Source organism: Zingiber officinale, unplaced genomic scaffold (genome assembly GCF_018446385.1).
Source record: "Zingiber officinale cultivar Zhangliang unplaced genomic scaffold, Zo_v1.1 ctg195, whole genome shotgun sequence".
Taxonomy (NCBI): Eukaryota; Viridiplantae; Streptophyta; class Magnoliopsida; order Zingiberales; family Zingiberaceae; genus Zingiber; species Zingiber officinale.
The window spans coordinates 40706-58623 of NW_024589878.1; the positions used below are offsets into that span (position 1 = coordinate 40706).

A 17918-nucleotide genomic window follows, 5' to 3' on the forward strand; every position below is an offset into this window, starting at 1 on the left:
TTCGCATGATTGCATGCTGAGTGATTGATTGCTCCTTTATTGTCGAGCACTTTGCCAGTTTCATCACTGTTCGGTGCTCCGTGGTGACGCTCATGGGTAGCGGGACACAGCGTGGTAGCACGTCAGTTTGACTCTTCCGGTGCTCCGTTGATCCGCTCATGGGTAGTGTGACGCAGCGTGTAGCACGTTAGAGATTCCTCTCCGTCATAGTGTACCGGGAGATGAGAGCATTGTGCTCCCCCATTTATGATTTAGGGTAGGAGTACGTATGTACTCCGACAGCATCCCGTCCACTCGATCACTCATCAGGAGTAGTGTTGCAGAGTGCACGGTTGTCACAGCCCTACCCACTCGGTCCCACTGTTGTTGTGAGTCGGCTGACTGGCGTCAGGAGTGACCATGACATTGGCATCATATGCATGATGTATTTACTGTTTGTATTTGTGTTTGTTGCACTTATATGCTGCACATTGCTTGGATACCTTGATTGACATGCATACAGGTCTTCTATACCTTTCGGACTGTTTGTCCTTTTACCGGGTCCTGGTTAGTACAGATTCTCTCCTGTCTTCTTCGGTTTGTAGTTACCTTTATCTTTATCAGGAGACTGTACGCATGATTAGTGCTAGGTGTTATTTCTTTACTTTGCATATCAACTGTACCTGCTGAGTGTTGGACTCACCCCGCCTCCATTGTTGTTATTTTCAGGTTGATGCTGTCAGGAGGGAGTTCCAGTTGCTAGTCCCCTGCAGACCTCCAGCTATTTGCTATCGTTTGTATTGTTTTTGATTCTCACTTGACTATATTTGGATTTGGATGTTGAATACTTAGATATTATATAATTTGTCTCGTTGATGGATTTGTTTTCGATTTTATACTACTACATGCCTGCCTGGACGGCAGAAGAGGTAAGAAAAATCGGATTTGGGCTTTACGAGTGTAGTTGAGTAGGGTTGATTTCGAGTCAGAGTATTACTATGTTGTTTATTTTATTAACTGCGTGGTTGTGACAGCCAGAGGTTGAATACATATATAAACTGTGTGGTGATTGATTTTATTTTCTGTTATTATTCCAGCCGCCTGTGGCTGAGGTATATGAGATGTAGAAAAGTTTTAGATTGTCCACCATACAGGGGAGATGCTGCCGAAATTTTCTCGGACAGGGACTCCTCTGGGGGCGTGACAGAGGTGGCCGGCGGTGAATCTAGGGCATGGCTCAGTGGAGGAGGTAGGCACAGAGGAGATCGGCAAAGGCTCAACTAGGGCTTGCCTCTTCCGCGCAGAGGACGACTCCGAGAAAAGAAGACAAAGCCTGCTGTGGTGCTCGGGTCAAGAGTCGGCGGCGGTCGGACGACTCTCGGTGGCTGGCGGAGGCGTCGGGTGGAGAAGGTCGGCGTCGCTGGCGTCGGGGCAGAGCTTGGTGCACTCGGGGAAGAAGGAAAACTCGGCGTGGGATAAGTAGAGAAGAGGGGAAGCAGGAGGAAACCGCCGAGTGGCCGGCGGTTAGGGCTCGGAGGAGTCGGGCTGAGAGGGAAATCGGCGTCGGGGGAAGACTCGGGTTCGGCCACAAAAGCAAAGGAAAATAAATAAAAAAAATAAAAAGGAAAAGGATATATAAATATAATCTTTTCCTCGCTTAAATCGGGTAGTCTAAACAGGCTTTTCCGGACCCCGTTCTTGTTCCCGTTAACTCGTCCATACGAGCTCCGAAAAATTCCCGAAAAATTTCCAAAAATTTCGGAAAATTCCCTTATTAATATTCGCCTATTTTCGGTATTTTACAACTACTCTCTAAAGGTGGACGCTGCTTAACTACTAACTCCACTTAATTGCCCTGTGAGGAGTCCTTACCGAAAAATTTCAGCAGCATCTCCCCTATACAGGTGACAATACCTTAAATACAAACACTATATACATTAGCCACAGACGGCTGGGACATGCATCAAACAACTCAGGCAGTAAATAATACAAAACAAAGGAAAACTATACCAGAAATCATCTCATAAGATCACAATTCATCTACCATGTCCTAATAACATCAAGATAACATATACCATCCCAAATACTTCTAACATAGCAAAAGGGAAAGAAAACTAAAAGAAACTCCTTTCTGGTCTCAAGGCTTCCATAATCCAGGCATCGCACATCCACCACGCATCTCCTTGTCACCTTCCTTCTGACTATAGCTTCCCTTTACCTTTATCTGCAGTAGGAGGAAATGCAACTATAAGCGAAATACTTAGTAAGTACTAAACTATCTCACAAAAACTCAAGGTGCGTTGAATATAAAGGTGCTAAAACTGAAATGCTAAAAGAAAGCTACTCATGCTCATCTAATAGCAAAGTACTCAAATAAACTGCATACTCATGATATACAAGAATAAAGCTGAATACTGGAAATAAAACTAATCATGCTCACTAAACTGATAAGAAAAGTAATGAAACTAATGTTGTATGCTTAGAATTAAAGGAGCTAAACTTGGCTAATTCTAAACATAGGTGATACTTGTTTCATTTACTTATAGCTTCATACTTGAAATTAATACTTAACCTTCTTCTTCTCTTTCTTGGGCCCAGGCTTAGTACCATCTTATGCGCGCTCTCTAATAGTGACTGAGGTAGCGAGCCTCCAGTCCTATGAGGATAAAGACCTTGGTCTTACCAGGGCCAAGACCTTGGAATTAGTCACCTGGATTTGTTTAACGACAACCTTGGAAGTCGGGTACTAGCCTCTTACTTTAAATTTCTTGTTATCTTTATACTCTTATATTAAAATGCCTTGGCATTTGTTTTAACCACTTGGTGTGCTTTTGATCTTAATTTCTGGAATTCGGAATCAATTTAGACTGGGTCTTTTCTTACTTACTGCTTCCCATAATCTCCTAGAAGAGCTTACTAGAACACTGTAAAATTTTCTAAAGAATTTCACAACAAGAAACCGAATGTGAACTTAAATAACAGCTGAAGCATAAAGCATAAAATTTCTAAATGCATTCAAATGTAAGCGTGTCGTAGTTCTAGAACAACTAAGCTAACTAGAACATGTTGATCTGCTATACATGCAATTTATCGCAACTAAACCACCAAAGCCTAATTTGCAAGTTAAAGCTACGATTTATCATGCAAATCTTCTAGAAAAGAACTAAACTCAACAATCACTAGCATACCTAGCAAATGTTATAGAATAGCTACGCCACTGATTTGTAACTCACGGCAGGAAACAACATAACAGGTAATCTAAACATTTCTTACTGTGCTTACATGCTAAGAATTAAAGTGAACTCCTTCTATACAATTAAACTCGAACAATAAACTAGCATGCTTAACATGTATGCCACGGAAGGTAAGTAATGGAAGGGAAGATCCTAGCTTATAATCCTGTTCAACAGCAAACCCAAGCAAGAAACTTTCGGCACAGCAACTTAGCATGGCAATTTGGCATAGCAACTTCTAAAAGGAAACCTAACATAGAAATTTCAACACAGCAACCCTGGCTTATTCAAAAGGGAAACCCTAGCATAGAAATCTGAAAACCTAATGCCCTAACATGGCAAATTCGGTACAGCACACCTTAGCACAATAATTTAGCACAGCAAACGCAAACCCTAGCATATACTTCTACTCGGCACAGCAAGATCCGGAAGCAAGGAGATGAAACCCAAAAAGGAATTCAGAGCAACTCCTACCACAGGTGAGTAGTACTTACCTCGCTGTTCTTGGACTTACAACCATAGGGAAGCTTCTAGGGTTTCGGCTAGTTCGCGATCTTGGCATTCCCTTCGTGTCCGCGCGTCCTCCTTGACGAGACGAGCTCGAATCTGAAAAGAGCTCGCTGATTCACCCCTTGGCCGGCCGCCAGAGACAAAGCCTTCGCCTCGTCTTCGTTTTCACCCGAGAGGAAATCGCCGTCGCGTGCGTGAGGGAGAAGGAAAATTAGGTTTCGGCTAAAACTTAAGTTCTCCTTTTAATACCTAAAATTTCTGTCACCAACTACTACTTAAATATATTTGCTTCCCTTCTTAATCACAAAACAACCACGGAATAGTTGGTTGGCTGGGTTTTGACCGAGCCAAAGGCCTGGGCTTCGATCCTCAGTCGCGCCCCTTTTTATGGCAATTTATTTTAAATGTTCCAACTATAGCTTAAATACCATTTGGTTCGGGTTTTACTAAGAAACCCGCGACTGGTCTGTTGGTTAAGCGAATCTCTGCTTAACCCGAGGTTTCCGGTTCAAACCTCGGCTTGGACATTTTTTTGTCAAAAATCTCTTTCGTTTGTAAAAATACCAAACGACCTCCCAAAATTGCATCAAAATACTCTAAAAATTTATAAAAATCTCTAGAATATTTTAAAAGCATTTCCCAATATTTTTAAGGACACTTAGAACTCGAAATAGGGAAAGTTGGGTCGTTATAATCCCCTATACCTTATAAAAAGTTCCTCCTCGAACTTAGAATAGTTCTGGATATTTCTGTCTCATATTGTCCTCACGCTCCCAAGTAACTTCCTCGTGCTTCTGGTTTTGCCAGATGACCTTCACTAGTAGTACCTCTTTATTCCTTAGTCACTTAACTTCTCTGTCCACTATTTGTGTAGGTCTGCTCTCATAGCTAAGATCCTCTTGAATCTGCACTGACTGAGGCTCAATCACTTGGCTAGGGTCATGGAGACACTTCTTTAGCATGGAGACGTGAAGTACATTATGTATTGCTGACATGTCTTGTGGTAAGTCCAACTTGTAAGCTACTTTCCCAATCCTCTCTATGATCAGGTAAGGTCCTACATAGCGGGGACTTAATTTGCCCTTCTTGCCAAATCTCATCACTCCCTTCATAGGAGAAACCTTGAGAAAGACTGAATCCCCTACTTGAAATTCAAGTGGCCTACGGCGTGTGTCAGCATAACTCTTCTGTCTACTCTGGGCAGTCTCAATCCTTTGTCTGATCCTCTAGATAGCCTGAGTGGTTTCTTCTATCATCTCAGTTTGGATGCCCAGCTCTACTTCCATTTCTCTTCTTTCACCTGCTTCTTGCCAGCAAATGGGTGATCTGCACTTCCTTCCATACAATGCCTCATAAGGTGCCATCTTGATGGTGGCCTGATAGCTATTGTTGTAGGCAAACTCAGCTAGGCATAGATACTTGCACCAACTTCCCTTGAAATCTAGCGTACAAGCCCCGAGCATATCTTCTAAAATTTGATTTACTCACTCTGTCTGTTCATCATCCGAGGATGGAAGGCTGTCTGGACTTGAGTTTGGTGCCTAGTGCATTCTGAACACACTCCCAAAAGTGTGAGGTGAAGCGCCCATCTCTATCGAAACGATAGATTTAGGAACTCCATGAAATCTGATCACCTCTTTAACGTATAGTTGTGCCAACTGCTCTATAGAGTGGGACATCTTGATGGCTAGAAAATGAGCTGACTTAGTCAATCTGTCCACTACTACCCATATTGTGTCATATCCGTTTGTAGTTCTTGGAAGACCTGTTATGAAGTCCATGGATATGTCTTCCCACTTCCACTCTGGTATTGGGAAAGGTTGTAACATTCCTCCTGGTCTCTGGTGTTCTGCTTTGACTCTCTAGCATGTCAGGCAGGTATTGACATATTTAGCAATGTCTCTTTTGAGTCCAGACCACCAGAACCTTTGTTTCAAGTCTTGGTACATCTTGGTGGAACCAGGATGCATGGAGTAAGGAGTACTATGGGCTTCTTCTAAAATCTTCTTTCTCAACTCTTCGTCATTGGGGACACAAAGGCAGTTCCCCTGGTAGACGATTCCACTATCTGATACTCGAAACTCTGAATTTTCCTTTTCTTGTATCCCTTGCTTGATCTTTTGGATATCTGGATCTTCACTTTGCTTTCTCTATATATCCTCAAGCAGGGTTGACTCTAAGGTCAATGCAGAGAGTTGCCTATAAATAATTTCCATTCCGAAGTCTGTCAACTCCTTTTGCAGTGGCAGGGCTAATGATGACAAGGACATCAGGGATGCGCTGGATTTTCTGCTTAGTGCATCTGCCACTTTATTAGCTTTGCCTGGGTGGTAGACTATTTCACAGTCATAATCTTTGACCAACTCTAGCCACCTACGCTGTCTCATGTTTAAGTCCTTCTGAGTGAAGAAGTACTTAAGACTTTGATGGTTTGTGAAGATTCTGCACTGGACTCCATACAAGTAATGTCGCTAGAGTTTTAGTGCAAAGACCACTGCTGCCAGCTCAAGATCATGAGTGGGGTAGTTCTTCTCATAGTCTTTGAGTTGTCTGGAAGCAAAAGCTATAACTTTTCCTTCTTGCATGAGAACAGCTCCTAGGCCCATCTTGGAAGCATCACTGTTGCCCCCAGGGCGTAGCGCAGACGGTGGGCGCATGGTATCTCTGGCGTAATGGCCAGGGGTCGATTCTCAGGAACTGACGACCTGGGATTTACCCCGCCATGCGCCTATGGCCTGTGTACCTGCATGAACCTCCCTCCATATCCGTGGGGCCGGCACTAGGGGGGCCGCTAAGGTAGCGGATCTACCTTTTTTGGAAGCATCACTGTAGATGTCAAAACTCTTGTCACTCTCTGGAACGGTCAGAATAGGAGCACTGGTCAGTCTCTTCTTCAACTCTTGGAAACTCTGCTCATATTTGTCTGACCATCCAAACTTCTTGTTCTTCCTGGTGAGGGCTGTTAGTGGAGAAGCTATTCTGGAAAAGTCCTCTACGAATTTCCTGTAGTACCTAGCTAAACCAAGGAATCAACACAATAGCATAAACCTAATTCCATTTACACATGTACAACTAATTACACAATCCAACTCATACCTAATCCAACCTAATTAAGTATCTTACCTCAACACCAAAGTCTCTTCTGTTGGTCCACAACAGGTAGTTGTTGTTGGAATAGGGGCAGCCGTTGAAAACCAGATACACCACTGTCGCAATGAATCTACAATTAGAGACTACCATCCTTAGTTAGCATAACCTTCCACCCAACCCAAGTGTTGCTCACGGTAGGATAAGAATCAGAGCACAGAATTGAAAAAACCAAACCCTAAGCCCTCACCTTCAATCCCACTGGCCGGATTACTGCTACCCTCTGTCGCCTTCTTGAGCTCTCGATTTCCGACGACCTAGGGCACAGTGTTAACAAAGACGGTGGTGCACAGGGCAGAAACAACGCTCCAGATCAGAGGCACAAGGAAGGGAAGCTTCGGTGAGGCGTCGGTTGTAGGGCGTCGCGCTGCTCCGTGCGGCGGTGGCGACTTCGCAGAGGGCAGAGAGGTTTAGCCGGCAGCCGGCGCTCGAGAGAGGAGAAGAGGTGGTGAGTCTTTGTACTCGCGGGGAAGGGGAAGAGAAAGGGTTGCAAAAACCCTTGACCACGGCTTTTGTACCAGAGGGAGGAAGAAACCGCCGCTTGCGGTTAGGGCAGTTCGGAGGAGACGAGGCGAAGGAGGAGGAAACGGCGTCGGGCACGAGTTCGGCGGAAGAGAAAGAAAAAGGAAATAAAAAGAAAAAGGAAAAATCAACTTTTCCTCATTTAAATGGGGTAGCCTAAACAAACTTTCCCGGGGCCCAGTTTTATCCCCCTAAACTCATCCATACAGTCTTCGAAAAATTTTCGATAAATTTCTAAAAATTTCAGAAAAATTTCCTTATCATTATTCGTCATTTGTCGGTATTTTACATATATATAGAACATTTTTCATGCATTGGTAGCTGGGCCGACTTCTTTAATCAACATTGATGAGAAGGTGAATGCCAGCATAGTATATTGGTAGAATTTGTAGTTCTATGGCTTATTTCAAAAGATGACATAACTTTCGTTAACAAACTTTGTTCACTTTTTGTAATAAATTTTCAGGTTTGAGTCTTTTACTCTATGAGACTCTTTTTTGGTCTTATCTCAACTATCACTAACACATTCCCTTTCAAGAAAATATGCCAAGAGGGTTTCTTGGTATACACTTGCCATGCTATGCCTAACCAGTGGTTGTTTCTTTGCTAGTACAAGTGAGGTTCTTCTCCTATGTTGTTATCTGTTGTCAGTTGGTAACTATTCGATTCTTTTCTATATTTTGTTCATTCTTGAGTGCTCACCTTGGCTTAACCATAATTGTTGTCATTTATATTCTTATTTGGTGACAACTAATTTGTTTAATTTCATTGTTTCTTATCTCTATGTTAGCTTCTCTCATTCTTATGCGGTTACTCTTTCATCAACTCTTTTTCTTCTTCAGAAGCATCCAATGGTTGTTTCTTTAGCTACTGTTGGAGTGATCAAAGGCTAGCCATTCTCTAATTTAGTTTTTCTTCCCGTTACTTTCTTTTCATTGACAAAGGGAGGCTTCAGAAGAGTATTTTTATCAGGGCTATTAGTCTCTTTGTTTATTCTTATAAGGACATAAGGGCACTGACTATTGACTGGTCCTCCCCCCTCTCTTTCAAATTATCAGTAGTTCAACAATCTCTAACATTGGTCATGATTTTTATTTTTTAGAAAATTTTTTTGGTAGGCTGTTTCATTGTTTGTTGATTTTTACTGCTATGGAAGATGGGCATCCTTAGTATTTAATCTACTAAAATATAATTTTTGTGGAGGTGGTTAGTGTAACTTACATGGAACTGAAGGATTCTCATTTTACTTTAGGAACGAATTTAATAACTTCAATATCTATTTTGTTATTGCATTAATTTTTTTTTGCCATTTGTCCCTGTTGTGAGGAGGAAATATGGCCCTAAACTGTTGATTGTGGTCTCTCCCGTGTATATTTGGCTAGCTTTCATGTCATTACAACCTCACAAAGAAGAAAGGTATTGTTCATGAAGATTGATTGCTTTGTTGATCTCATTAGAAAATTGATTCTCTATAAGGCTAAACATTTAAGAATTCCTTTAGTCTTATACAAGTTTAAAATGATTTTGCCTGAGCCATTTTATACTCAATTCCAATTTTCTCTCAGTTAAACTAGATCATCTCATCTCAACTACTTGTTTTTCTTTTCTCACATGTTTATCTATGTTTAGAAATAATTTCAGTCCTTAGTTGTATATGATAGTTACTGTCTTGTCTAACATCGCATATAGATCTTCATCGAGATATGTATGCAAATTATAAATGCACAGCTTAATTTAGGTCTTATGCTAGACTAATTTGCTATGTCACAGATTTCTCTGTCCAATATATCCACTTATCGACATCGTAACAACTGCTGTCATTGATAGTTTCCTGGATCTTTTGCTAGATTTATCTATCCAATATATCTACTTATCTGCATCGTAGCAACTGCTGTCATTGATAGTTTCGTGGATCTTTTCCGCAACAAGAATGCAGTGGAAGACTCATTGATTGTTATGGTATGTTCTCACTTTCTTAATATGGTTCATTGTTTAAGCAAGTAACTATACTATGTTTGATTTATCCTTATCTATCTACACAGATTGCTAAGGGATTAAGATCCATTTTTCTTGACCTTATATTGTGTGCATCCCATAGCAGCACGTTCTCTAAATTTAATGGGTACTTTGTGTCTTTGGAAATATATAAACACTTGGGCCATCATGATATTATTGGAAATGGTAAGTTTTTTTTTTTATTTTATACTAGAATTATCTTGTTTGTAGTAAATTAATTATCAAGTTTTAAGATGAAATATCTCTACCAGTTCTTTTTGAAGGATCATCATTACTTTTTCAACGTTCTTATGTACCTTTGATAGTGTTTAGAATAAAAGGAAATAAAAATGAAAAATAATTCTACATAATTGATGCTCAAGGTGATCAAATTGTCACTTTATTCTCAAATTTTGTTTTGAAAATTTGGTTGATTACGTATACTGTTTGATTGGATTAGAATTTTTAATTTGATGGAATGCTTGCCTTTATGCACTGAGACTGTGCTTTGCATCGGAAGTGAATGACATTGTTATCCTTCTTCATTTTTTATGCCTTTGTACATTAAGGAAGTTCAATGGATAGATGAAGGATTTAGGGGTCTTCTTCCATTTCCTTTTAATTCAAGTTTGGGAGGCATGGCAGCTGCCCCACCTCATTTCAATGACAAGAACAAGGCTTCCCGTGGCCAATATGTAATTATCAGTTGTGTCTATTAATGAAATTTTTTAATGTCTTGCTTACCGTGCTAATCCTGCTTGTGACTGGATTTGCAGTTTTGAGACATTAAACTCTGCACCTTCTATGTGGAGCTAGATTTGCAAAGGCCATATCCAACTCGAGGAAGCAACTTATTGACATGAGAGGTAGGTGTACCTTCTTTAGTTCCGCTTTTGAACAAATATCCCCATAAAGATTCATTTGTGTGTTCTTAATAGATCTGTTCTTATAACATTGTTATCTAGGATTAGCATTTATTCTGTTAAATGTGATTTATGCACCTGTAATTATTCCGGTGAAGTTTGCATTCTGTTAAACTAAATTATGACCTTTGTAGAGAACTTATTGGTAACCATGGACCTTGTGAAGATAGCAGATTTTGGCCTTGCTCGTGAAGTTCATTCAAAGCCACCATTCACAGAATATGCTTCAACATGCTGGTAAGTATGTTTGTGACAAGCACTTGTGATCTTATATTTTTTTTATTTTCACGTACTTTGGTTGTGGTGATGTCATATCAAGCTCTGGAAGTTTTGCATCAATCTTCTATTTACAGTTCTATAGTTGGTTAGTGAACTGATCCAATATATTTATATAATCAGCTTTGTTTTTATATGATATTATTATATTATTCAATGTCAGATATGTGGGCAATGGGAGTTATCATGGCTGAACTTTTCACTCTTCGTCCCCTTTTTCCTAGATTGAGGTACTCATCAAATTGGTGCATGTTCTTTGTTAACTATAAAACTTATAATTTCTATTACCCTATTACTATAAAGGGATATTGTAGACCCTTTGTTGACCAGCTATTTGCACATTGTTTTTTTGCTAAATGACTAACGCTTTAGGTTAATTTGAACATTCAGTAGAGGTTAAGTAGTTATAAGTTAATTTCATTGTTTGATGTCTCAACCCCTCTACCAGCTAATTTATTTGGACTACAATTTTTAGTGAGGCAGATGAGTTATTTAAAATATGCAATGTTATTGGATCTCCAAATAGCTACTCTTAGTTAGAAGGATTACAACTTGCAGAAGTAATGAAATATCAGTTCCCGTAAGTGTGTATGTTGCTCTGTAAATTTATTTTTCCCTAGTCCAAATGCCTTTTCTATACAACTGATTTATTAGGATCACTGAGTTCTCATTCTTTTGAGAATTTTTACCATTTATCAATTGGTTTGCACATGGGAATTGCAAACTTGAGATACAAACATAACCTATCTTTGGCGGCAGCATGATTGTTGTCTTGTTGCTTCTTTGATGATCTTAGGTTTGGTGTTCAGATATGGAAAACAATTGTTTTATATTTTTCTTCTCTTTGTGTTTTGATTCAAATTGAGGAACATTGTTAATATCCTATGAAAACATGAATAAATTTTTGATAATGTCTTATTTTGACGGCCTTAGTTTGCTGGTATCCCTCTTTTCGTGCTGATTCCAATAGCCAGCAAGGATGTAGTTGATCTTATCCCAGTAAGTCACAAAATGAATAATTCTACTCTCACTATTTTGACTGTCTTGTTGCATTCTAATATCTTCACTTATTTGGCAGTCACTTTGTTCGTGGGACTCCACAAAAAGACCCTCTGCACTAGAGGTTCTTCACCATTCTGTAATGTATTGCATAGTGATCCTTATTAAATATGATTTGTGGAACAGAATACTTTGAGAAACAAAAAGATTTATTATGTTCATGTTATTTGTCAACTACTTGCATCCTTGTTTTCACATCCCACCATCACCTCAGTTGAAACTAGGAGTGCACAAAATACCTTCATTAGGTTAAGTCTTCGATAGTTTTATTATTATTAAATTCAATTATCCTCTAATCTTGTAATATTAAGCAGCCATTAAAGGTGTGTTGGTGTCAAAAAGTGCTAGAGTACAAGGCTTGCAAGAAACTTTCCGTCTCATGGTACAAATGGATTTTCAGGGATAGGTGGCTTTTATTGTTTTATCTATTTATACTTTCTCAGTTTTTATCAAATAATTAGTATATAATTTATTTTATTTTGTGAGTTATATGTGTGCAAAGAAAGCTAGAGTTGAATCATCAAGTAGTTTATAGTTAATTTAATCTTTTTTGTGTGAAAACTTGTTTAGTTGTCTTATCACCTATTATCTGGTATAATCGCAAGACTGCTAGAAGGATAGAACAATTGAGAATGATGTTAAACCATATAATCATCAGATAACTCCAAGAAACATCAAAGATGGTATAAAAACAATTGAGAATGATGTTTGTAAGAAGTATTGTGTATATATATTTTGAGTTTGCATATATGCTTGTAAGAAGTGATCATTTAAAATGGGATGATATATATATGTTTGTAGATAATGGTTTATTATATATATATTTGTAAATAACAATTTATTGTCCTATAATGTGTGTTAAGAAATAACACGGTTAAATGGTTAAAATGATAATATTTCAATACGAACGACAACGATTAAAAATCATTTTATAAAATCTCAAAAAAAATTCATGGTAAATCGAGGTGTTGAGAAAGATAGGTCATTCAAAGATAACAATTATAAACCGCTGTCTTATCACTTAAAACACAACAGTGAAAAACCATTGTAAAAAATCGTTGTAAATCGGCGCGTTGAGAAAGATAGGGCGCTCAAAGACAATAATTATAAGTCGTTGTCTTTTCACTTGAAATGCAAAGGTGAAAAATCATTGTAAAAGGTCCAAAAAATCCATTGTAAATTGACGTGTTGAAAAACATAAAGCCCTAAAAAACAACAGTTAAAAATGGTTGTCTTTTCCTTAAAATGACAACGGTTAAAAATTGTTATCTTTTCCTTAAAACGAAAACGGTTTAAAACCATTGTCTTTTGAGGGTTCAATCTTTCTCAATGCGTTGATTAATAACGGAATTTTAGGAACTTTAACAATGGTTTTTCACCATTGTCTCTGTGCAGCTTTGTTGTAGTGATCTCAAGCTTACTCTTGCGCGCACTTTCTCTACTGTTCTTCATTTTTCTCGATCGAAACATGTACTAACTTGAGCGTCGAAGGTCCTTTGCCAGAGACTCCCCTTGGTTTCTGGGTGCTAACATTTTGTTGGCTCATCTTAGTGTGTGCAGGATCAAAGGGAAGCTTCTCCTTGGAGTAAAAAGTTTTCTTCCAGTCAACAACCAAGTCACTGCTACCAGCACACCATCTCTTCAGTTTTTAGATAAGATCATATTTGGCGCAATCTGTGGGAATTTCTTTGCTTGAATATGAAGCTTAGATATGGAAGAGGTTGGACGACTCACCACCATCGCATTGACTCAAGACGAGTTGGAAATGCTGATTAATGCTCGAGCACAAAATATATTGCTGCAGCAACAATAAGTTGCTATTGGTGGTACTCTGTCACCCAATCCCGTAGCATCGACAACATCACATCAAAGGGAAAGAGGAGCTCGGGAGGAAGGCCCTACCCATCTGCCTTATGTGTTGGAAATGGGGATAGTGGGGAACGTGGCCCATGTTCCCCACTACACATAATGGAAAAGTCCATTATGCCCCTAGTGTATTTCCCTATATAAAGGGGGTCCGTCCAAGGCTCAGGGTGTGTGAAATCGCGATCGTGCGACGAGAGTAAGAGGATAACATCCAAAGCGGCGGGATTTGGTTTGTGGAATTGCGGAGGGCTTTCCGATCCTGTGATCGCTCTTCCGATAGAAAGCTTCATCATTGCCGATTGCGGATCTGCGGGAGATAGCTGTAAGTTTTTACCGCATTTAATTAATTCGTCTATCATGCATTTAGAACATATTTTCTACATTGGTATCAGAGCGCATAGTTATTTCTAAATGTTTATAGACGAATTTTGAAATCGTCGTTCGGATGTTTTTTCTCTATGTCGTCGCTATTTTCCACGACTAATGTGTCGTAGCATACAACGTTGCTCACCGGCGACGGGGTCTGTCACGCCCCGGAGGAGTCCCTGTCCGAAGAAATTTCGGCAGCACCTCCCCTGTACGGCGGACAATCTGAAACTTTCTACATACACAAAATACATCAGCCACAGGCGGCTGGAATATACACACAACCACGCAGTTATATGATACAGCCTACTCGGCTGATACAATAATAACACAACCACGCAGTTATAAGTAAAGCAGCCCACTCGGCTGTACCAAAATCAAAACACAACGGAAAACGACAGAAACCATATACAAACCAAACACGAAACTGCTAGCCGGCTAGGCTTACACAACCAACAACCAATACAAAATACTACATAACAACATCAACACTCCAAAAAAAAAACCGGAGTACAGAGATAAACAAACTGATACATAAACAACAAAAGATAAGTGAAACCGATAAGTCTTCTGATGTGACGTGGGGACCAGCAGACAGGATATTCCAAGCGACACCAAAACCAACCTGGTACCTGAAAAAAAATAGTATCAACGGGGGTGAGTTCAACAACTCAGCGAATACCAATGGGCATGAGTAGTAAGATATATCTAACAGCAACAAACATGGAATACAACTTCCTAATCATATATAGGGAATATGCAAAACTGAAAGGTAACTGAGGAAGCTGTACTCACCAGGAACTCCTATCCAGACAAAAGGGTCGTCAAACCGAAAGTGTCAATAATCCTGTATGCAGGTCAAAAGTATGCATCCAACCAAAATGCAGCAACCAAATGCAGCAAACACAATCATAAGAATATAAATACATCAATGCATATGATGCTAATGATGCGTCATGGTCACCCCTGACGCCAGTCAGTCCTCTCACACACAAAAGGCGAGACCGAGTGGGTAGGGCTGTGACAACCGTGCACTCTGTCCTCACTGCTCCTGATGAGTGACCGAGTGGACGGGATGCTGTCGGAGTACTCCTGTCCTGTGACCCCAAATCATAAATGGGGGAGCTCAATGCTCTCATCTCCCGGTACACGATGACGGGGAGGTATCTCTGCCGGTTACCATGCTGAGTCACCTGACCAACGGAGCCAAACAGAGTCCACCGTCTGCCGGCTACTACGCTGCTACACTAAATGCCAGCGGAGCCAAACAGAGCGGAACTGTCTGCCGGCTACCACGCTGAGTCACCTGACCAACGGAGCCAAACAGCAGAACCGCCACACACCTGCCTGATATACCACTAATCCATGAGTGGTGGTGTGTGCAGTACATGTAACTGGCGATGTGCTCCACCATAGTGGAGCCGACAATCGCACAGCATGCAATCATGATGCATGACACTAAGCATAGCAAAAACTGATCAACATATCCATATCCATATATATATAATGAGTACTGTAAAATCGATGGTCACATACCAAGATCTAGAGTACACAGGTCAGATAGAATATCAAAAATCTATGTCCTGAACATAATTAGTATGAAATATCCTGATCAGTATAGAAAAAATCCATATATACATAATATGGGTACCACAGTATCAGTAGGTCAAATCCACAGATCTAGGGTATACAGGTCCTTTATGATATAACAACCTAGATCCTAAACATATCCCCCTTTCCATAGCATATGTACCAACAATATGCACAGATCAAAGAATCAAAGTCTAGGTACACGAATCATATATGATATACAAATAGAGGTACACAAGCCAGGTATGGCATAAAAACCTAAGTATCAGATAATTTAGATACACATGCCAGAAACAAAAATCCAGAACCTAGTCCTAACCTCAGTAAAACATGGTATGTCACTCTAGAACCTAAGATACTCATGGTAATAAAGTACTCATGGCAAATAGGATACTCATGGTAACAAATCACGAGATATCAGCACGGATACATAACAAGAGTTAAACCTAACATGCTATGGATATCAAATAGTGACATACCAAAGACAAACATGTTCATTACTTGCAGCTATAAAGTACTATGCATATCCAAATGACGATATCATAAAAGATAAGTCAAGAGGTACCCGCCTCCAATGTAGATCGAATCAAACCAATCCAAATGTCGAGACGCCCGTCCCGAATCACAGTCCTGCAGATAACGTGATATACAATTTAGCTAATTTTATAAACAACAACTAGCTAAATCCAACCCAACTTAATTAGGAAAAATCCTAATCGATCTATCATTAATTAATCCTAATTAATGATTAACTTGAATTAATCTTCTTAATCAATAATCCTCAATCAACACAATCATTTCCTTTCGCTGATCAACTTACGCTTAGCAATATGATCATCTCTAATAAATCCAAGGACTAAATCTAATCCAACATAAATCAACTGTACTTAATTCATCACAACTACAATAGATTAAACCTTCCATAATCACATTAGGTTAAGTTAAACATGAATCCATCATAACTTACCTAAATCCACAATTAATCTAGCAACTGCAGGTTACAATATTTCCAACATAATTCGATACAATTGCATATCCTCCAAATACTCATAGAAATACAACCAAAACTCCACACATAACTTACCTTGAATTAATATCCCCGATACTGATCCAAAATCTTCACATTCCATATGCCCAATTGAATTCCTAATCCAAACAGAATAATCTAACATAAAAATCATAAGAGGGCAACCTTGCAACGAAACCAAGCCAACAAAGGGGAAATGATTTGATGCATTTACCTCATCAGTGATATGATGGAACTGCTCCTTGTAAATCTGAAAATCAATTGGGCAGTAGATGCAAGATCAAGCTCACAACCAAAATAAAGGTAAATGGATGATGAGTACATGACCGTGAAGCCGCTGTTGGAGCTCATCCTGACAAGAACACACAAGAGAAACTAGTCCCAGTGAGGAAGAAAATCTGCTCAATACAATCACTCACCGACAATACAGGTGGTGATGACTAAGGCACCATCCCGAAGGAAAAACCCAGGAATAAGTGGTTTACTGTGGGGTCGACGGTGCATAGCTACAGACGGTGGTCGGCGTTGGGTCGAGAGACGGCGGCGTCGGCAAGCACTGTGGTGGTCGGCTAGGGCAGAAGGGAGGCCGACGGCACTGTGCAGGGATGCTTGGCATCACTGGCGGCAGTGGGGAGGGGGCTCAGATCTCACAGTGGCTAGGGCTTCGGCTTGGAGGTAGATTTCGGCCGAGAGGGGCGGCGGCGCGTTCCGACCTCAGTGGCGGAGACAGGGAAGAAGAAAGGAAGAGGGAGAGAGAAGATAGTCGCCGGCTCTCTGTTCCCTGGTGTCGTCGGCGTCGGGCAGAGGAGAGGGAAGCAACGGCGGTTTGCGGCGCCGGTTAAGGCGGCGACAGAAGAGGAGAAGAAAAAGAAACGGAGGAAATAAAATGAGAAAGAAAATATAAAAATAAAAATAAAAATCAACTTTTCCTCACTAAAACAGGGTAGCCTAAACAGGCATTTCCGGACCCCGTTTTTATTCCCGTTAACTCGTCCGTACGAGCTCCGAAAAATTTCCAAAAATTCCAAAAAATTCCCTTATTAATATTCGCCTATTTTCGGTATTTTACAGGGTCGCTGGTAAGAATCACCATCTCGAAAGAAGGGATGTGGAACGGAGTTTGTCTCCAATGGTTGCCGACAATAAGGTCACAGATAGACTTGCGACTGGGTTGCAGTTCGGTGATCGAGTTGTTTTTGCCAATATTAGCGCTGTTGCCCAGGATTGAAAATCGCGACGATTTCGTGATTTTCACTAGAGCCGTTGAAGGGATTTTTGCCGATCGACGATGCATCAGTGGCCTGCTGGCGACCGTGTCCGTCGCGGTTGCGTGGCATGTACAGCGTGTGCAGCGTGAGAACATGGGCAGCAATGCGGCGGAGAAAACGGCGATGTGAAGAAATAACGAAGCACAGTAACGTGAGG

General features: G+C 40.3%; 1 protein-coding gene and 1 pseudogene across 4 annotated transcripts; one reads left to right on the forward strand and one right to left on the reverse strand.

The window, feature by feature from the left end:
- Positions 1 to 3547: 3547 nt before the first annotated feature.
- On the forward strand, positions 3548 to 10549 carry LOC122036689 (annotated as a pseudogene).
- Positions 10550 to 16036: 5487 nt separating this feature from the next.
- LOC122036691 lies at positions 16037 to 17328 on the reverse strand. 4 transcript variants are annotated; one of them, XR_006127426.1, is made up of 5 exons: positions 16979 to 17328; positions 16816 to 16845; positions 16708 to 16743; positions 16551 to 16631; positions 16048 to 16096 (listed from the first exon to the last, which is right to left on the reverse strand). XR_006127426.1 is itself a non-coding variant. In XM_042596091.1 (5 exons), exons 1-5 carry the CDS (start codon positions 17107 to 17109, stop codon positions 16089 to 16091), a joined length of 267 nt encoding a protein of 88 aa, XP_042452025.1. In that variant the 5' UTR covers positions 17110 to 17225; the 3' UTR covers positions 16056 to 16088. The 4 variants fall into 4 exon arrangements, 2 of the variants coding, with proteins under 2 accessions (XP_042452024.1, XP_042452025.1); XM_042596091.1 differs by having other exon boundaries at positions 16056 to 16096; positions 16551 to 16612; positions 16979 to 17225; XR_006127425.1 differs by having other exon boundaries at positions 16037 to 16096; positions 16551 to 16612; positions 16708 to 16845; positions 16913 to 17328.
- Between the last annotated feature and the right edge of the window lie 590 nt (positions 17329 to 17918).

Bases quoted from the DNA above. Each gene is read 5' to 3' on its own strand.
- LOC122036691 (XM_042596090.1), bottom strand. From the start codon at position 17,109: ATGCCAAGCATCCCTGCACAGTGCCGTCGGCCTCCCTTCTGCCCTAGC. The intron at 16,846-16,978 runs GTAAACCACTTA...TGTTCTTGTCAG, and splicing joins TATGCACCGTCGACCCCACA to GATGAGCTCCAACAGCGGCT. The intron at 16,613-16,707 runs GTAAATGCATCA...TGTTTGGATTAG, and splicing joins TCCATCATATCACTGATGAG to GAATTCAATTGGGCATATGG.